Below are 19695 nucleotides of genomic sequence, written 5' to 3' on the forward strand. Positions count from 1 at the left end.
GAGGAGGAGCGGACCGGCGCGCTGGACATTCCACAGGCGCCTCGGGGAGGGGCTCGCCCCGCCCCCCAGGTGCGCGCCCCGCCGGCCCCCCAGCACGGTATCCAAACCGGATGTTTTTCTCGGATTTTATTTTTAATATTAATATTCTCACACAAAAATCACCGAAAATAGGGGGAGGGTTGGGAAGACCCCTCTGCCCCTGGGGCAGAGAGACAGTGCAGTGCGAGGGGGCGGGACTGTAAACCCCCCACCCCTCCGCAGCCCCAGCGTGGGAGAAAAAAACCACCGACAGAACGAAAATAAAGCCCCAGAGAAACTCATCCCGGGGTGTCCCTGCCCCAGTGAGGCCCTGGCCCTGGGCTGGTTCACGCTTAAAAAGAAAAGGGGGAGGGGAGGGGAGGGGGGAGGGGAAGGTCCGTGTTTTTAAAGTTGGCCGGGGCTGGGAAGGACGGGGTTCCTTTTCCTCATAGTTCTTTCTTTAAAACTTTAAATTTTTTTTATTTATTTATTATTATTTTTTTACAAAATACCATTTCAGTTCCCACTTCTTCCCCTACAGTACAGGAGTCGCTCACCCTCAGGCGGGGTCGGGGTCGGGTCGGGAGTAGGGGCCTGGTCCGAGAAAGTGCAGGACGTCGGGGAGGGGAGCGGGTTTGAGCACCATGAGAACCCGGCTGGAGCCGCGGGCGGGCGGGCGGGCGGAGACGGACGGGCCGGGCCCGGACACACACTGGGGCGCGGGGAGAGCCCGGCGGCGGGCAGTCCCTGGAGGGGCGGGCGGGATGGCTTTGGGGGTGCGGGAGGTCGGGTTTTCCCAAAAATGAATAAATAGAGGTGAGTGGGACTGTTATAAATTAAAAACCAAAAAAAAACAAAAACAAAAAACAGAAACAACCAAGAACAAACAAACAAAAAAAAAAAAACCAGAAAATACAAATGATAACCAAGTGGATAAACAGAGACATGTACAGGGGGTCACAGCTAGCATTGGAAGTAAAAAAGGAGGTTCTGGGGGGAGGGGTAAAGCCCATAGAAAGAATCTCATTAAAAACCTCGGCTGCCGTAACGTCTATGTACAAACACGAGCCGCGAGCGTCTGCGCCGGGCGGGCGGGCGGGCGGCAGGCGTGAGGGAACCCGTATGTGACCCCCGCCGCCGCCGGAGCCTGGTCCTTGTGTCTGTTGCTAGAAAGGCCAAAGTCGGTGAGCGGGAGGCGCTGGCGGGCGAGGGGCTGCCAGCCCCCTCCCCCGTCTCCCATTTTTTTTCCTTTTTTCCTCTTATTTGTTAAAAAAAAAAACTTTTTTCTTAATAAATTAAGTGAGGGGGAGCTGCCAATGGGGCGGAAGGGCCGGGCCCGACACCCCCTTCCCGGCCAGAGGCGGGACCTAGGTCCAGCCCAGGCGTGTGCTGGTGGCCCCGCGGCGCCCTGCGGGCGGGCGGGGCGTCCGGCCTCATCGCGACGCGCTGGCGGGGGCCTGCGGGGGAGAAATCGGGCGCCGGGCTCAGGGGAGGGCGCGGGCCGGGCCCCGCCCCCGGCCCCCCGCCCCCCGCGCGCCGCCCCCGGCCCTCACCAGCGTGAAGGCGTCGTAGGCCTGCGCCAGCTCCTCGGTGCGGTACTGCTCCAGCACCACGACGCCCTGCAGGCCCGCGCTGCGCCGCCGCGCGCACGCCTCGCAGTGCACCAGGTACGTGTTGCGGCTGCCGTTCTCGCTGGTCACGAACAGGATGTTGAACACCTCCACCTGGGACGGGGCGCAGGGGAGGGGGCGCGGTCACGGCGGGCCGTGGGGGGGGGGGGCCGGGGGCCGGGGGCGCGCGGCGGGCCCACTCACGTCGCACTCGTTGCAGTAGTAGGCGGGCTCGTCCTTGACGCGGCCCTGGTAGGCGATCTTCTTCCCGGCCCGCACCAGGCTCTCGCGCTGCACCTGGCAGTGCTTCATGGACTGCAGGAGGCAGAACCTGCGCGGGGCGGGGAGGGGCCGTGAGGCCGGCGGGCGGGCGGCCAGGCGGGGTCACAGTCCCTGACCGGGGCGTCAATCACTGCGGACACGTGGCTCTTGTCTGTTTGGGCCGCCGGGAAAACCCAGGTCCGAGGCAGCGGGTACAGTGCAGGGCACGTGGTCCGGGGCAGAGGAGGAGGAAAACGGGGCGGATTCCGGCAGAAAGGTGACGAGCGGGACCAGCTCGGGTGGAGATGGGCTCCTTCCCACATGGGGCGCTTACTTGATCATCTTGAACAGGTCCGGGTCACTGATTTTGACCGTGCGAGCCACGTTCCAGGACACGTGAATCATGGGCACGATGGATTTGACGTTCTTCACCTCGTTCCACTCGTATCGTTCCAGGGCCAGCTGGTACTGATAGGCTGCGGGCCAGAGGGGGAAACAGAGGTGGCTCAAGGGACCGCGACCACGCCGGCCCCAGGCCCTCCCTTCCCCGGCCGCCCACGGGGCTCTCCCCCACCCCCCACGCACGGGCCCCGCCGTCTCACCGGTGAGGGGCCCCACGTTCCAGGCGATGTTGTTGCACCAGCCGGTGGCCTGCACCCAGTGCACGGTGCCCGCGTTAATCCACACCAGGTCTCCGGGGCGCTGCACGAAGCGGTACACGGGGATGTTGGAAGCATAGAGGTCATCCAGGATTGGCCACCAGGAACCAGTCAGGTAGTCCACGCCGTGCCTGCGCGGTGGCCACAGGGTCAGACGGAAGCCACAGGGATGGGGCGGGACTGGGGGCAGGGGAGGAGGTGTATGTGGCGGGGCCAGGGCGGCGCGTACCTGTCGCAGAAGGCGCTGATGGTCTCCCAGTAGTGCTCGTGCACCGCGAACCATTCGCAGTCGCCGGGGCCGATGTTGATGTTGACGGAGCAGAAGTTGTTGTTCTCCTGGTGGCCTGCAGGGGGCGACAGAGAACGGCGTGGCTGGCGGCAGCCCCGCCCGCGCTCCGCGACCAGTCCGCCCCCGGGCCCTCATTGGCTGGCGGAGCGGCAGCCCCGCCCCTCGCGCGCGCCCGGGCGGGCGGGGAGCGCACCTGGCGTTCGGCTGCCGGGAACCTTCATGTACAGCTGCACGGTGTTCATGCCCAGGATGGTGTGGCCCACGTGGCTCAGCATGTTGCCCGTGGAGGTGACCCGCATGAAGGCGGGCAGCTTCAGCAGCTCCTGCAGCTGCGGCTTCCACCTGCGGGGGCCAAGGTGCCGCAGGAGTGAGAGGGCGCCCCCGCCCCCCGCCGGCCCAGCAGCGCCCGCCCCCCGCCCCCCGCCCCCCGCCCCGTCCCAGCCGCACTAACCGCTTGGCGTCGGAAAGGTCGATGTTGGTGCCGAACTTAATGATGTGATGGTTCTTCGGGTCCGGCGCGCTGCTGCCGGGGCAAAGAGCACAGGTTGGGGGAGGCTCGCGGGCGAAGGGAAGGGCGCGCCCGGGGCGGACGACCGAGACCTACCTGGGGGGGGTTCCCGTGGTGCTGTCGGGCTCCTCGGACTCCTCGTCCTCGCTGTCCTTCTCCTCCTGCGGGGCCACAGCGGGGAGGCGGCCGAGGGTCAGCGCCCCAGCCCAGGCTCCCGCCGCAGCCCCCCCTGCCCCGCCCTGCCCGGCGGCCCCCCGCACCTGCAGGGACTCCTGGAAAGACGAGGCCTGGTACTGCGCGTACTTGGCGATGGTGGTGTGCGAGCGCGAGCTCTCGCAGGGCCAGATCTGCCGCGTGCCCGTCAGATCCCAGTTCTCGTCCGAAGGCTGCTGCACCTGCGTGCGCACCTCCACCGTGTGCTCGCCGCTCGCCTCCACCAGCGTCTTGGTGGAGAAGAGGCCCAAGTCTGCAAGGCAGGGCGGAGGGCAGGGAGTGAGGGCCGCCTTCCTCCCCAAGCCTCTCCCCCGCCCCGAAACTGCACTGCACGGAGCTCAGCCCCGCCCCACGCACGTGGAGCTGGGAAGGCTGCCCTCCCCGCCCCCCGCCAGGGCCACCCCCTTTCTCCCGCTGCTGCTCTGAGCTGGAGCACTTCCACCAGTCCTCAGGTGCCCTGCACCTGGCACTTAATAGGTGCTCAGCGAATGGGAGTTTATCATTGGGTCCAACGAGAGATTGAGTCTAGTACAAGCCTAGAATGCACTTCACGTTAACAGCGGAGGGAAGGAAAGATACACGGATAGAGAGAACGCTATGGGTACAGAGGAAAGACGACTGTGTTTTGCGTTTCTGCGTGGTTTCCATTTGGAGGTGTGTACCTCTGTTTGAAATTTGGCACAATAAAAAATATATTTTGCACAATAAAGCGCTAAAAAAAGAGCCTGGGGGCACCTGGGTGGTTCAATCGGTGAGTCATGATCTCACGGTCAAGGATCGAACCCCTCATTAGGCTGTGTGCTGAGCATGGAGCCCACGGGATTCTCTTTCTCCCTCTCTCTCTCTCTGCCCCTTTCCCACTCCCACTCTTCCTCTCCCCCCCTTCCTCGCAGTGTCTCTCAAAATAAACTTTAAAAAGTCCCCACACCATGGGCCAGTGGGAATTTTGTATTCTCATCCTAATCGATCAAGAAAACCCAAAGTGACCCTAACCAGGTCCTGAGATCCACCCCCTTCCCGTCTGCCCAGTGCTGGGGCCACGGCGGCGGGCAATGGGAAGAAAGCTCAAGGCCGCAAGTAGGGCCTGCGGAGGGAGAGCTCGTGAGAGCCGCAGTGGGGGGTCTGTAAGTGCAAGCAGGGGGGCCCTCAAAAGGGGGCCCCTCCACACCCTCCCCACATCCTCGGGCCCCTCCACACTCACTGAGCCGCAGGGAGCCCGCCAGGCCCCGGATCACGGTGATGGGATTTCGAGGGTCCGTGCAGAACTGCAGCAGCACAGGCGAGAAGGCGTCCCGTTTGCTCTCCAGCTGAGACAGGACAAGGAGGAGACGGGGTGAGAGCCCTGCCCCAGGCTCCGAGCCGCCCCCCCCACCCCCACCCCCGTCTCAGAACCCACCGCAGGGCTCACACTTACATAGATGCTGGGCGTGGGCGGGTTCAGTTTTTCCCGCGGCAGCTTCTCCTCAGTGTTGATCTTGGGTTTCACAGACTGGGCAGGGGAAAGGTAGGACTCTCGAAACTTCCCTTTCACCTTGGCATTCCTGTGGGGAGGACAGGCACAGGAGGGCAGGACTATCAGGGTCGGGGGGAGGGGAGCACCCCCGGGGCGGAGCAGAGGGGCGACCCCAGGGCACGCACTTGCTGGCGCGCACGACGTCGGCGGCGCAGTGGCTGATGGTGAGGTCCGCCATGCGCAGCCTCCGCTCTTCCACCTCGGACGCAATGAAGGTCTCCTTGTCCCCACTCTCAACCTTGATAAGCCGGATCTTCAGCTCCTTGGGGGGCCCTTCACTGAGCGAGCGCAGCTTTAACATGTCAGCCCGGCTGACACCTGGCGGCCCCGGCGCTTCCTCCCGAGCCTTCTTCCCGGGAACGGGAGCAGAGGGAGCCCCGGGCTGGGCAGGGGGCGCGGGGGCCGGTGGAGGGGCCGGAGCTGTGGGTGGCTTGGCCTTGGAGGCCCCACCCAGATCGGGCCGGACCTTCTCACGACCCTGGATCTCCTCGCTCTGCAGGTCCAGGTTGCCCAGCACCCGGCGGCTCTTTTCTTTGGGGGCCTTGGCCTTGGTCTTTGCCCTGCCCTCTCGGGGCCGCCGACCCACACTGTCCTTGCAGGCCCGCCTGTGCCGCCGGTGCTCCTTCTGGTGCTCCTTCTGCCGCCGCTTGCCGCTGCCTGGCCCTGCCGCCGCCCCGCCGCTCTCCTCCCGGGCCTGGGCGGGGGGCAGCAGCCGCTCAGTCCCACTGTCCGCCGGGCCTGCCGTGTCCGCCGGGCCTGCCGTGTCCGCCGGGCCTGCGGGGTCGGCAGCGCTCCGGCCCACCCGCTCCACGAGGGTCTCACAAGCCCGACTGATCTCTTCTAGCACCTCAGACTCAGACCGAGCAGGGGGCAGAGGCAGGGGTGGGGGCGGCGGGGCGGGGGTCATGGGGCCCGGGGCCGGCTCTTCGCCCGCCCCGCGCTCCCGGGCCCAGGGCCCGCCTGAGGTAGAGAAGTGAGATGCCGAGGGGGCGGAGGGCTGCGGGGAGCCCTGGGCGCTAGGGGCCGCCGAGGCAGGCGGCGGGGCGGTAGCACCTGATGGGGGACCTGGGGAATACTGAGTGGCAGGCAAGGGCCCGGGCCGGGTGGCGACGGCTGCTCCAGTCCCCCGGTAACAGTACTTCTGTCCCTCCAGCACGGAGGCCAAGGACTTGAGCAGGCTGGCCGGGCTGGCCGGCGGGGGCAGCGGGGGCGGCGGGGGGGGCGGGGGCTGGGGCGGCGGAGGGAACTTGGCTAGAGGCGGCGGTGGCGGCAGGGCTGGTGGTGGCTTCTTCTCCTCTTCCTGGGTGGCGGCGGGGGCGGCGGGGGCGGCTGGGGCTGTGTCACTGGGGAACGGAGGCTGCAGAGATGAAAAGGGCTCCTTCAGGGGGGGCGGGGCGCCCACGCCGGCCTCCTGTTGTTGCTGCTCTTCCTCCTTGCGAATGGATTCGTCCAGCATCTTCATGATGTTGGCCAGCCCATCAGGGAGGATCTTGAACTCAGCTGGCTCCTCAAACTGGTCCTCCAGAGGGGTAGGGGGGAAGTCGAAGAGCCGCGGGCCTCGGGCAGGCAGCTCCCCAACCCTGGGCGGCACAGGCTGGGGGGCTTTATTCAAGGGGCCTGGGGAGGGCCCCGGCCCCACCTCGGGGGTCTTTGGGAAGGAGACCCTGGGCCGAGGGCTCTCCGGGCGCCTGAAGCTTCCTGAGGTATTTTGGTGGCAGGAGGAGGAGGAGGAGGAGGAGGAGGAGGGAGGAGCTGGAGGCAGGGCAAGAGTCAAGGGTGCGAGAGGTGGGTCCTGGGGGCTCAGATTCGGGCTGGGGGGCCGGGGAAGGGGGTCCAAACTTCTGGCCAGATAGGGAGGCGGGGGGAAGGGCACAGGCCCCGCGGGGCTGCTGCTGGTGGCTGGGGGAGTCGGAGGGGTGTGCGAATCCTGAGTGCCCACAGAAAAGCGGGGAGCCGGGGGCCCCAAGAAGCCCTCGCGGGAGGGGAGGGGCGGGGGGGGAGGGCGGGGGCGTCCCTCAGCCCCAAAGAAGAGCTCCTCCAAGATCTCCCCATCCTCTCGGGCTGCCCGGCAGGCCGGGCCCTTCAGCCAGGCAGGGGGGGGCGGGGGGCGCAAGAGGCGGGGACAGGGTGGCGGGGGCGGCGAGGGGGGGCCGGGCGGCAGGGACAGGTGAGGAGTGGCAGCGGGAGCCGCCAGGAACGGTTTCCGACTGCTGTGTGCCGAGGGCCCCAGGCGGCCTTGGTGAGAGGAGACGTCCAGCGCGGGAGTTTGGTAATGGTCGGCGCCGGGCTGCACGCAGGGGACAGGCGGTCAGCGGCTGCTGGGGGGGGGAGGGGGCACCGCCCGCCCGGCCCCCAGTCGGGAACTCACAATGCCTGGGCTCGGCTCCGCGGCCCGGAGACCGGTGGTGGTGTTGCTGCTGCTGCTGCTACTGCTGCTGCTGGTGGGGCCGGGGAGGCCGGGGGGCCGGGAAGGGGCGTAAGGCACGCAGGCGGTGGTTGCTGCTGGTGAAACGCTGGAGTCCATCCGCGACCTCTGAACTCTGCTCTCTCTAAGGTCACTTCCGGGGGGACGGGTGGCAGGCGGGCAGCCATGGCTCTCTGCTCCTGGGGGACGGGGGCCTGGGCCTGGGGGCGCGGCCGGGACCAGCCGGTGGCCAGGGGGGTGCGCGGCGTAGGCCGGAGCCGGATACGGATACGGGTGAGGCAGCGAGTGCCGCTGCTCCTGCGGGAGAGGCAGAGGACCACGGGTGAGGGGTGGGGGACGGGGGACTTGCGGTGAAGAGGCGAGCAGCAACCGACAGGGGCTCACCTGGCGCTCCGGGGGTGCTGAACCCTTGCGCTCGGGGCCCCAGACGTCCCCATGCAGGGTGCTCCACAGCCCTGGCTTGCTCAGCTGGAACGGAGGGCTAGTGGCGAGGCCAGGCAGGGGTGGGGGGGGCGGCGGCGGGGGTGGGGGGGGCGGCGGCGGGGGCAGGGGCGGCGGGGGCAGCGGCAGCCCCGGAGGGAGGCCGGTCTGGAAGAAGAGTGAGTGTGAGAACGGTGCCCCCAGTCCCCAGCCCCGCCCACGGTGGCCCCCAGCCTGCCGCCACACACACCTGCTCAGAGCCGCAGCCTCTCCTGCGCTTGCCCCCGGGGCTGAGGCCCTCGTCCCCTGAGGGGCCCGAGAGTGCCGCGGGAGGCACGGGCTGCACCACTGGGGGCTCAGCGGCTCGCTTCACGGGGGGACCGCCCCGCTTGGCCCCGTAATTCCGCTTGTGCTGAAAACAGAGCGAGGTGAGAGAATGGCACACGTGCAGGGCTGGCGGGGAGGGAGGGGGGGCCTCCTCCCCAGCCCACCGGCCCCCATCTCACCTCAAGGTGCAGCAAGTTCCACACTTGCTCCAGCGGGGGCAGGACCTTGGCTCGGTGCTGGCAGGAGCCGGCGTGAAAGTTCCAGAACTGGGCCTGGGGGGCAGAGGCACACATTAGGAGGAGGGCGCCTACCCGGAAAGCACAAACCCAGCCACCCCACCCCGGTCCTCCCGCATCCCACCTGCTGCAGTCGCCCGATGCGGGGCCCCAGCTCAGCCAGGCTCCCCCCATAGCGAAGGGCGCTGTGGTAGCAGCGAACGGCCTCCTCGCTGTCGTGCTCGGACTCGTACAGCTGCCCTAGCTGCTCCCACAGCCCCGGCTGGGCCGGCTCCCGGAGCAGCGCCTGCACACAGCCGTGCAGGGACTCCAGCTTCCCGTGGAGGGGTCTTGGGGCGGGCGTCCTGTGGGAAGGGGGCGCATGGGCCGGTCAAGCCTAGGGGCCCTCTTCTGAGGCCCCAGCCTTACCCCGCATCCGCAGCGCCTTTAAATCCGTACTCACCCTGGAGCATAATACGGTTTGTTGGGGTGTCCGGAGCTACTTCCATGTGAAGGGGGTAGGGGAGCAGAGAGGGGAGGCTGCCCAATGCTGGCAGAGCACCTAGAGACAGAAGGGGCCTATTAACAGGCAGCAAGGTGAAGCGGCCCTGCCCCCACCCAGGAACGAGGGGACAGAGAGACCCAGAGAAGGGAGCCGAGGACCACACCAGGGTCCAGAGATGGGCATAAACCCAGAGAGCGACCGGGAGTGGAGACGGGGAGAGGGGTGCCCCGCGTTCTCACCTGCCTCCAGGCAGCCATGCGCTACGAGGAGGGGGATGGGGCGGGCAGGAGCTCCAGGCCCCAGCACAGCTCAAGCCCCCGAGGGCAAAGGCTTCCCGTGCAGCGCGGGCCCCTGGAGGGTCCACTGCCCGATGCATCCAGCCTGAGTCACAGAGGAGAGATCAACATGCACATGGGGACACAGCCGGAGCCGGCAGCGTCCACACGGCCGCGCCAGCCCCGAGCTTTCCCTTACCAGGTCAGCAGTGGCCCCAGGAGCCCTGGAGATCGGGCACGGCCCCCTGCCCCAGCTCTCTGGGGCGACGGTCCCGCTCCAGCCGCTCTGACAGGAGTGCCCGCTGCCCCCAGACGGCAGCCCAGGGCCCTTCACAGCCAATTCTGCGGAGGGGAGGAGGACGAGGAGTGCCGTGAGCCGGCCAGCGCACAGCTGAGGCCCAGGGGCCGGGCCGGGCCGACATCTGCGCCGGGAGTCGGGCCTTGGCTTTCCCCGCGGGGAGGCCCACGCCGCCCAAGGAGCCCCCGGAGGCGCCGGGCCGAGGGGCAGGGGGCGGGACGGCCGGGCGGCGCGGGCTCGCCGCCGGGAGCCCCTGGGGCGGCCGGACGGCAGCGCCGCGGCGGCTTACCCGGCCTCCGTGGGAGCGTCCTCGCACGGCGTCGGCGAGCTCCTGAGATCCGGCCAATCACAGGGCTTCCTCTCTCCCCAGAAAGCCAATCATCACCCGTGTCTCCGCCTCAGTAACAGCCTGGCCGGGACCAATGAGAGTGAGGTTAGCCCGGCCGCGGCCGGGGAGGAGGGGCGCCGGAGCCGGTCAGACGGGCTCGGCCCGGGGTGACCCCCGGGTGACCCCGCGGCTCCTACCTAGGGTCCGCATCCCGGACCTGACACCCGGGCGGGCGGCGCAGGCAGGGCCCGGGGCCCCTGCGGGTGAAGGCGGCGCGTCGCACGCTCGGGCCGGCCTGGGGGACGGCGCCACCCGCGAGTCCCACGCACCCACAGAGCCGCCGGTAGCCCCGGCAGGACCGCCCGAAACGCCCCCGGCCCCGGCGCCCTGAGACCGACCGAAGGCGAACGGAGGCACAGCGCGGACAAAGGCGTCGCTCCCCTTCCTCACTTCACCTCGCCCCGTGCATCACCTCCCACCCCGAGTGTCCCCTGTGACTGCTGAGGGCTGGCCGGTCACGGCGACTTCGGTACCCAAATCCGCCCGCGCGGAGATCCGAGCGCTCCACCCCCACCCCCCCCACGCCTGACCCTGTCCCCAGCCACGGTCCGGGCCCCCAGCCTCATACCTAGTTCCCGGAGCTCCTCCACTTGCCCTGGCTCTCTAGGTCTTCAGGACCGACCGACCCCCCAAACCTAAATCTCCCTTTAATCCCCCAACTTCTGAGAAGTCGCGCACAGCGGTCCCTCTCGCGTGGCTCCCGTATCCTCTATGCCCTTCCCCGTCGGGGCCACGCGGTTCCCCACGGCCCACGTGGCCCCCGCCCCCCAAGGGAGGGGGGATTTCGGGGGTTGCCCGTGACGTGGCTACTTGCGCAGCGGAAGCGGCGTGTGTAAGTGTAAGGGGGGGGGGTCCTTCGGGAGGGAGGAGGGCGGGGCCCGACAGGCGGTGACATCACCCCTGTCCCACTCTCACCGCCCACTCCCTTAAAGAACCCAGAACCCGTTTCACTTCCTCCTTCGCGCCCCCCCACCCAGCCCCTTTCCGTCGGTGCCGCCTCGACCCACGGCGGGCGCAGCGCCCCCCTTCTGGGCACCTCCCCTTCGGCCCGTTTTTCCTTGTCGCCTCTCTGAGCCCAGGATCCCCGGCCCCGCGCCTCTTCCTCGCCTACCCCGCGTCCCCGCAGGTAGGGAGCCGGCTCCGCTCCCGGGATCGGTCCATTGAGAGTCTAGAGTACAAAGAGCTGCGAGAGGCGAGCGTGGAGTACAAAGCGGCGGAGGCGGGGCCAGCGCTCCAGCTGGAGCGAGCGCCGGGCAGGAAGCCGGGGGAGCGCGCGCGACGCGGGGCTGGGGGCGGCTGGAAAGTTCGCCTTCGCCGAGAGAAGCCTGCGCGGTGGGGAAATTTCCACCCAGCCCGCAAGGGCAGGCGGGTTTCTGGTGAAAACAGTCGTCTCTCCGCAGGGCAAGGTGGTCTGTTTACGTGCAAAGCGCCCGGACCCTACAGGTTGCGGCGCGCCGCTCCCCGCCCAGCCCGGGGCTCTGCGGACCCCGCGCGCCGCTCCAGCGGAGTCTCGGCGCGAACTCTCTCTGCTCACCGCACGGACTTTCGGTCAGTTGCCAAGCCCCGCGACGAGCAGAGCGCTTAACTGCGGTCTAAGGGCAGCCCCGGCCACAGTCCCCCCCACCCAGGTCCGGGACCACACACGGGGGACGGGGCGGGGGCGGGGGGCGGGGGACCGGGGGTCTGGGCACCCGGAGGGTCTGATCCCCGTTTGAGAAGCGGTGCCGAGGGCGCTGCCAGTTACCAGGAAATGCAGCTTCCCCTTCTGCGATGATGACACTTCCCCTCCACCACTTCCCCTTTCCCACGGGGAACTGACTCAGCTTTCCCCAAAGCACCGAGTCCCGTCCCTCCAGCCCCTTTCCACCTTTGTCCACAAACCCCCACGCCGGCACTCCGGGCACAGCAGCCCTCACTGGAGAACAAAAACTTCCTGTACACTAAACACACATTCACTCTCGCCACTCACTCCCGGATCCACCGGGACCCAGGCGCCCGACTCCCCATCCGCCCCCCGTACGAAGCCCTCCCTCGGGGTCTGATTCAGGCTTGGGGTGGGAGAGCGTGAGTCACTCACAAAACCTTCCCCTATTCCCACTGACTCAGCCCTCGCCTCCCTGCACACACACAGACACACAGTCAGAGGCAGACACAACTCAGCCCACACACCGCTCACCACCGGTCCCGCGGAATTTCCCCTCTCGTCTTCCCCCACGACGGCCCCTCCCCGCGCCCGCCAGCCTCGCCCCGCGCTCACACCTGTTCCCCCGGCGGCGCCGGCTCGCGGGCCACTCTCACCTCCACTCTCGCTTTGGGGCAGGAATAGCCCTCCCCGACTCCCGGTGTCCGTACTAGCCCAGGGCAGGGGACAACCACGGGCAGCAGGCACAAAGACAGACCCCCACAGACTCCCCGAAGGCAGGTGAGAGGAGGGCGCGCGCGGCCACAGCCAGGCTGGGAGGACGGTACACTTCGGGGGCAGACATTCCTTCCCAGCCTCTCCCGCCCGACCCACAGTCCCCGGGGCCGGCCGCCCAGAAAGGGTTAATTCTCCTCCTGCCGAGGCCACGCCCTCTCCATCCGGGCACTCCCGGCTGAGCCCAGCCCCGCCCCTTCCATCCGGGCTCTGGACTCGGGGACTTTAACCGACCCCCCTCCCCCGGAGCCCCGAGAGAGACCCACTCCATCAATCACACCCACTTAACCCTCTCCCGGCTCCAGGCCCGAGGAGCCCCGCCGGCCGCGCGGGACGCGGGGACAGGGGCCAGACGTGCGCACGCAGACTCACACGCCGGCCAAAGCCAAGAGCCCGCACACACGGTCTGCCCCCCGCACGCAGTCCGCGGCCGCGCCGAGGCGGGGCCGGGGCCGGCACCCCCGCCGCGTCCCGCTCCCCGCCGGGCCCCGTTCCGCCCGGTGGAAGCGAGGGGTTACAGGCTCGCTTCTTACCTGGGGGAGGGGGAGGCGGAGGGGAGGGCCGCCGGCCGGGGCGCCGCTGTGACTCAGCCACCCGGGCAGGCCGCCCGCTCGGGATTCCCTTCCCCAGCCTTCCCCCGCTGCCGGCCCCTCCCCGCCTCCCACCGAGGAGTGACAGTGCCGGCCCCGGCCCGCTATGTGTCACTACGAGCCTTGTGTCTGCCTCTGACTGGACCGCTGTGTTCACCAGGGTGTCTGACAAGGTCGGCTGTGTGTGGGGCGTCCCGCTGTCTGTCTCGGGGTGCACCTGCATAGCTGCTCATCTCGTCTCCGGCAGTGCCCGTGTCTGACGCGTTCCTGTCATTACGCCTGTCTACATGACTCTGAGGGGCTGTCTCTGTCTGTGTGTCTGCCCGGCTCCTGTCTCGGTCTTTTGTCTGGGTCTGCCTCTGCATCACTTGCGTGATCACGTGTGTCTCCGCACATGCCCTTCTGTATTTGCCTTCATGTTCCCGACCGGAGTCTGGGAAGCACTGGGGCAGGCTGACCCTGGCTCACTGCTCGCCCGGCTCCCTGCAACCCGGACGTCCTGCCGGATCAGTGATCCTTCTGCTGGAGTCAGATACTTGGGCGTCTGTCTGCCTTCAACCAGGTCCCGTCTTATTCCTCGACCTCCCGCCCCCCCCCCCATCCTCCAGGCTCCCTGCGGCTCCCATTATGATGATAATTGCCAGCATTTAGTGAATACCTGTCTTAAGCACTTGTCATACCTTTTTTAAAACTCCCTCCCCTACCCCAAATCTGAGGCAGGAAGTCCTTTTTTTTTTTTCTTTTACCCCATTTTACAGATGAGGACATTGAGGCTCAGAGAGGGTTAGGTGACTTGGTCAAGTTCACTCTGCAAGAGCGTGGAAGAGCTGGGCTTCTTCCCGGGGCCTCGTCCTTTCCACTCTTCCATCTGCCTCTGTCCTGGTCTCCCTCCCTTGGTTTTATGGGCACAGGCCATCTCCTGGGTCAGCCTGCCCTCCACCGCCCCCCTCAGGTTCTACCCCGCGTATCACTAGCGCCGCAAATGTGTCCTGTCCTCTAGAGCAGGTACGGGGAGGGGCCTGTGGAGCGGATCTGCAGCGTTCTTGGCAACGAAGACCATTCAGTTAACACATGCATTCAACACAATCCCACTGAGGCACCCCAATGTGCTAACGGTCTTGCCAAATCCAGATACACAGAAGAAAACAGTCCCACTCAAAAATTCAGTGAGTAGAGGCGAAGAGCGACACACAACTCAGAGAACTCAGGTCCCTGGCTTAGGTACCATCTTCTCTCCTACAGAGCCTCGGGCGGAGAACTGGCCGAAAGTGAGAATGAAACGGAAGAGAAGGAAGCCTTAGGGTGTCGGGTTGGGGAGGGGGGCAAAGGCTGAAATGCTGTAGCGCAACGGGGACAGAATGGAACAGACAGGGAGCAGGAAGGAAAGGCGAGATGCCATGACTGCCATGGCAACAGCAGGCTGTGGTGGCAGTGGCCTCCAGGATCTCCAAATCAATTTCCAATCACCACGCGCGACCCAGACAGTTCACCGACTCTTACGGGGCAGCCTCACCCCAAGGAAGATCCCCCTGGTTTATCTCACGTCTAGCCTCCAGCCTCGCCAACTCTAGTTTAATTCAATTCCATAAGCAACTGAGTTGTAGCACCGGTGGGGGAGATTTTTTGGTGGTAGTGGAAAGGCTGGTGAAACACAGGGCTGAACCACTCACAGGCAACAGAGGGGAGCTCCATAAACCAGGAAGGCTGAACCACTCAGGCACCACATGGTGGGGGGATGCTCAGAGTTGGACTGGACCATTCTGAGGGTCCAGATCATACCACTCTTCTTCAAGCATGTGGTCCAGAGTTGGACAGGTGGGGGTGGGGGTCGGGGGGGGGGGTGCCGCTCAGGGGCGGGACTTACCAGATGGGATTTGATGTGCCCTGTCTCATTGGAGCCAGTGCCCCAGCGGTGGGGTGCAGCAGACCACAGTGGGTGCGGTGGGTGGTACTACGGGGCTGGCATGGTGCCTGGGGGAACCTGAAAGAAAAAAGGCCAGTTAGAAGTGGGGTCTCCCAGGCTGGCGAATTTTCCTGTGCTCCCTGTCTTCTTACTGGGGAGAAGCAGCCTGGTGCTGGTGGTCAGATGGGATGGGAGAACCTGTTTCCATGGCAACCAGAAAAAGCCATCCCCAAAGTGGTCCTCCAGCCCTCCCCTTTAGGAAGCAGCTTTGCGGGGGGGAAGGGGTGCGTGCCACAGCACCCGTGGACGTCCCCGGTGGACACCCCATCCGTGATGCCCCTTCGGACTGAACTCTGCTGCTGAGAGTCCCTGGTCCCGGAGGAGCCCCCGGTTGTCCCTGATATCTGCACCCGAGTCGGCCTCAACCCTGGCCCCAGGCCTGCAGATCCTATGCCTTCAGCTCAGCCTCGTCCCCAACCTTATCAAGACACCAGTCAACCCCACCCTCTGGACTCTGCCCCCTCCTCCTCCCCCAGGCGGGTGCAGGCAGGTCTCCCCGAGCAGCTGGCCAGACTAGATGAACGGGCCCTGCAGGGAGGAGCCTTCCTCAAGGAGGGCTGACTCTGGGCCTGGGTCTGGAAGCAGCCTCTGCTGTGAGCCTCCCTTGCCTCCCACCCCTCAAGGCCATATCCTGTTTCCCCATCACCTCCTTCCTCTCTGTGGCCCAAGAAGGTGACAGAGGCCCAGTCCCTCCCCTCCCCACCTCTCCCTTCCCAGACAAAAAAGCTAGGTCTTCTAAGTCCAGGGTCAAGAGTCAGGTGTCCATGTGGGCTCTGACCTAAGTCTGGCCCTTATCTCACACTTACTCCTCAGAGACCTATGGCTGCTGCTTCCTGAGCCACACTTGTTTGCCCTTGAGGTCCCGACGCTGGCGTCCCCAGTCTAGTCCCCCCCCTGCCCGGCACACAGCCTTCCCCCTGCCCCAGAGACTCAGGCCTCCAGCCCCCAGCCTCCATGACGCAATGTGCTGCAAGCTGCCCGGGCTGCTGATGACATGGCCCCCAGGGAGGAGCCACTCCTGACCCAAGCGGGGGGCCCGGGGCAGGCCAGGTAGCGGCCGGCTGTGGGCCAGGGAGGCCGGGCAGGCAAAGAGCTTCTGCTACAGAAATGAAGCTTGAGGCTGGAACCTTCCAGGACAGGGATGTTGAGAATGTGGGACGAGAGAGCGTGCGTGTGCACCGTGTGCTGTGCCTGTGTGTGTGTGTGTGTGTGCGCGCGTGTGCGTGCGGTCTGTAGCGTTTGTGTATGTGGCTGTGTTGTAGGGGAAGGGGACGTGCTGGGAAGGGTCTAGCCCTGAGACAGAGGGGAGTGGCAGGCCTCGTGACAGACCAAAGAAGGAGTGGGGGGCAGCCAAGGAGGTCACCAGGGTGTGTATGGGGTGTCTGGACACCGGAGTGGGGGAGGGGCCCACAGCCATTTAAAGGGCCAGCCCCAGAGCTTTAATCCCTCACCAGCCCTGGCCCCAAGCCGGAGGCTGTAATTCATCTGTCCAACAGCTGGGGTGGGTGTGTGTGTTGGGGGGGGCATGTGGACGGGAAGGGGGAGCTGGGGGAGGGGCTGGGGCTTTCTTGTGAACAGAGCCAAACAACAAAAGGGAAGCTGAAGGGCCAGCTCCGGTGTGCCCCGGCCGGGCGGCTGACCTGCACCCCGGCCGGTGCTCCCCACCTGATGGCCGGCGGACTCCACAGCTGGGACTCAAGGACTCTGGGCCGAGGAGTCCGAGGACCCAAAGGTGGGGCCCAGGAGAAGGCCCAGGCTGAGTGCCCCCGCCCTGCCCCGCGAGCTGTCACCCCTCCTGGCGGGTCCCAGGCCTGGCAGGCCCCTCGGCAGATTCAGCCTCAGATGCCCTGCTCCCAGCGAAGCCTCCTCAGACGCGGCCTCCCGGCTCCCCCTCCCGCGGGCACAGGGTGGCAGCGGCCACACGGCGGCGGTCCCTTTAAATCATTACCACCCCTGATCGTGCGGACAAACCGAGGGCCCTGCCCCCCAGGCAGGAGGCTTGCCACCTCCCCCCCATGGGTCCCCAGAAATGTGAGGGCCATTTAAAGGGACAACGGAGAGGCGGTCGGGTCTCCAGCTGCCCCCACCCCCACCCCCCCACACACTCACAGCCCCTTTCCCCAGCGACACAGAGCCCCTTGCCCCTCCGGAGGGCCCCCCAAATTCCGGTTCTCTCCCCACCCCTAGAGACTGCTGGAAGGAGAAAGGGGGCCAGAGTTGGGGGGGCGGGGAGCCGGGGGAGCGAGGAAAGGACAGGGGCTGCCTCCTCACTCTGAGCCCCAGGGGACAGATCGCGAGGAAAGCAAAGCCAGGAGACGCGGCGAGACAGAGCCCCGAAAGGTGCCGCGGGCAGACCTGGGGCGCACAGGCTGTCGGGTGAGGGGCAGGGAGTCGGGCTGCACGAGACGGCGGCGCGGCCAGCGGGCGACAAGCCCAAGTAGGGGAGACGGAACCAGGAGGGCCGGAGGAAAACGGGGAGACAGAACCGGGGAAAGGGGTCAGCCGGGAGGGTGTGGAGGAATACCCGAGAAGGGAGGGCGAGCCAGGCCGGGGTTACCTGCTGGGTGTCTGTCCCCCGGCGGTGCCCCCGGAGTCCGGGTAGGGAGGGGGGGAGCAGCAGGGGGGGGAGTGGGGGCTGGGGGGGCGGGGGAGACGGTCCCTCCTCTGCCTCCTGGGCCTGCCCCGGCGCTCGCAGCCTCTGCCTCCCTCCCTCCTCCTCCCCGTCCCTGAGTCCCGGAGTCAAACAAAGAACTGTAGCAGGCTCTCCCCAACCCCCTCCCTCCTCCTCCTCCTCCTCCTCCTCCTCCTCCTCCACCTCCTCCTCCCCTCCCTCCCTCCCCACCAGCAGGCTCCCTCCTCCTCCCTTCCGGTCTCTTCCTTTAACTACCCGCCCCCCCCAGCCCCCAGCACTCGTCTCTCCCCACCCACCCACCCCAACCTTTTTACGCACCCCTCAGCCAAGCCCCGGCCCCGCAAAGAAAACTGTGGAGTCCCTTTGCAAAATTGAAAGGCTCCAGACAACACGGGAGGGGACTGGGGTCTTGCTTAAAAAATCAAGAACCACGATACAATTATTTTATTTTCACGGCCAGAGGAATAGTCTTAGCTGTTTCTTCTCCAAGAGGGGGAAAAAAAATAATCCTAAAGAAAGCAATACAAATCTGACTAAAGCCCTCATCAAATAAAGTGCACAAAGCAGCGGGAGCTAATCCCCAGGCCCCTCCCTCCCACCCGCCAAATTAAGGCCAACTCTCCACTCCTCCCGAACCAACTTCTAAGGTCCTGGCCGGCCTGAACCAGGCCTCACAACTACAATCACAAAAATCCTAACTATCACGACTTAACCACAATAATGAGCATTTTATAACAAGCGTTCATTCAGTATTTATTCTGCACCCGGCACTGTGCTAAGCGCTTTGCATAAATTATCTCATTGCCCCCCCAACTGCCTAGAAGGTATGTATTGATATTTAAATTTCCAGATGAGGAATATGAGGCTCAGGGAGGTTGTGACCTTTCCAAGTCCCGATAGCCACTAAGTGGCAGAGCCGGGAACAGAATCCGGGACAGACCTGACAGCCCAAGCTCTAAAGCACTTTAACAGAAAAACCGATTTTTTTCCTAAGATCGTGACCAAACCCGGGGACTCAACTCAGGAGGGAAGGGCAGTCATCACTATCACCCGGGTCCCCCTCCCTCAGGAAAGTGACCCACCCACCTACGCAGAAAAAAAGACCTGTACTTTGCAGTCTACCACCGTGTCCTGACCCTTCTCGGCACTGGTGGGTGTCACTAATTGCGATCCGAGACGGGCTGCTGTCCGCAGAACGCCCCAAACCACACACAGCTCTCCTCCTGGGAGTAGCTATCTGGCGACCACTCCCACTTCAACTCAAAATGGGGAGGGGGGCCAGAGGACACTTAGCCGTGCAGCAGGTGGGAAAGTAAAAAGAGTGCCGGGAGGCCCTTTCAAGGGGCGGAGGGGGCTGGGAAGGAAAGCTCTCCGGCCCGACCTGGGGAAAAGTGACCCCGGGTTCCCGGAGCCCAGCAAAGGGCCAAAGTCTTTGGGCCACACCACACCCGTGCCCCTCCCCCTCCCAAAACTCCATTCCAGGGTTTCCCACCTGCAGGCTGCTAAGGCCAGGGGAAGGGCGAGGGGGAAAAGATGGCACGGGGTTGGAACTGGACTCGGGGCAGAGGTTGGGGGGGAGGGGGAGGCGGAATGGAAAGGGGAGGAGGCCTCCGGCCTGGCCGCCGTCCCAGGGCACGTGCACTAGTGACATCATCCCAGGCCACCTCTAACACAGACCTTTGACCCCTAGGGGCGGAAAGGGGCCTTTGGCTAAGCTTCCTGGGAAAGAGCCTTAGGAATTCTGGGAACCCAAAAGGGAGAGGAGGGAAGGCACCCCCGGCGGCCTGCCTTTATCTCTTCTACCCCCCGTCCCGCTCCAGTCCCAGGGACTCGGGCTTCTCGGCTCCTCCTCCCCGCCTCCAGCCCTGACCTCCCAACCCACATTTCTGACGGAGTCCCGACACGCCTCTCGCAGATACTGTGCCTTCTGTCTCCCCGGCGAGATCTCAGGTGGGGGGCGGGAGGTGGCGGGCGGGGGCTCCGGGTCCCGCGGGGCTCCGTCTCCCATCTGCGGGATCCCCCGTGGCCCAGCCGGCCGCCAGCCGGAACCTGTCTGGGTCCCCAACTCTCCCGCCCCTCCCCGCGCCGTTCCAGGGCGGAGTCTGTGGAGTTGAAACCAGGACACGGCGAGAGGAAGAGTTATATAACCCGGAGAAGCCGAGAAGGACGA

General features: G+C 65.9%; 1 protein-coding gene across 5 annotated transcripts; it reads right to left on the reverse strand.

Moving 5' to 3' along the window:
• Positions 1–111: 111 nt before the first annotated feature.
• Positions 112–17587, reverse strand: KDM6B (lysine demethylase 6B). Of its 5 annotated transcripts, none has more exons than XM_039231653.1 (24): positions 17451–17587; positions 14795–14911; positions 9826–9945; positions 9438–9580; positions 9203–9344; positions 8922–9020; positions 8604–8823; positions 8423–8515; positions 8167–8328; positions 7881–8084; positions 7440–7793; positions 5197–7358; positions 4973–5099; positions 4760–4865; positions 3606–3811; positions 3442–3506; positions 3289–3357; positions 3031–3179; positions 2778–2892; positions 2492–2679; positions 2224–2365; positions 1833–1959; positions 1572–1742; positions 112–1475 (listed from the first exon to the last, which is right to left on the reverse strand). In XM_039231653.1, exons 5-24 carry the CDS (start codon positions 9337–9339, stop codon positions 1452–1454), a joined length of 4920 nt encoding a protein of 1639 aa, XP_039087584.1. In that variant the 5' UTR covers positions 9340–9344; positions 9438–9580; positions 9826–9945; positions 14795–14911; positions 17451–17587; the 3' UTR covers positions 112–1451. The 5 variants fall into 5 exon arrangements, with proteins under 5 accessions (XP_039087584.1, XP_039087585.1, XP_039087581.1 ...); XM_039231654.1 differs by having other exon boundaries at positions 3289–3360; positions 7881–7964; positions 17451–17586; XM_039231650.1 differs by having other exon boundaries at positions 3289–3360; positions 17451–17586.
• Positions 17588–19695: the final 2108 nt, after the last annotated feature.

Source organism: Hyaena hyaena, unplaced genomic scaffold (assembly GCF_003009895.1).
Source record: "Hyaena hyaena isolate Hyena2069 unplaced genomic scaffold, ASM300989v1 scaffold_58, whole genome shotgun sequence".
NCBI lineage: Eukaryota > Metazoa > Chordata > Mammalia > Carnivora > Hyaenidae > Hyaena > Hyaena hyaena.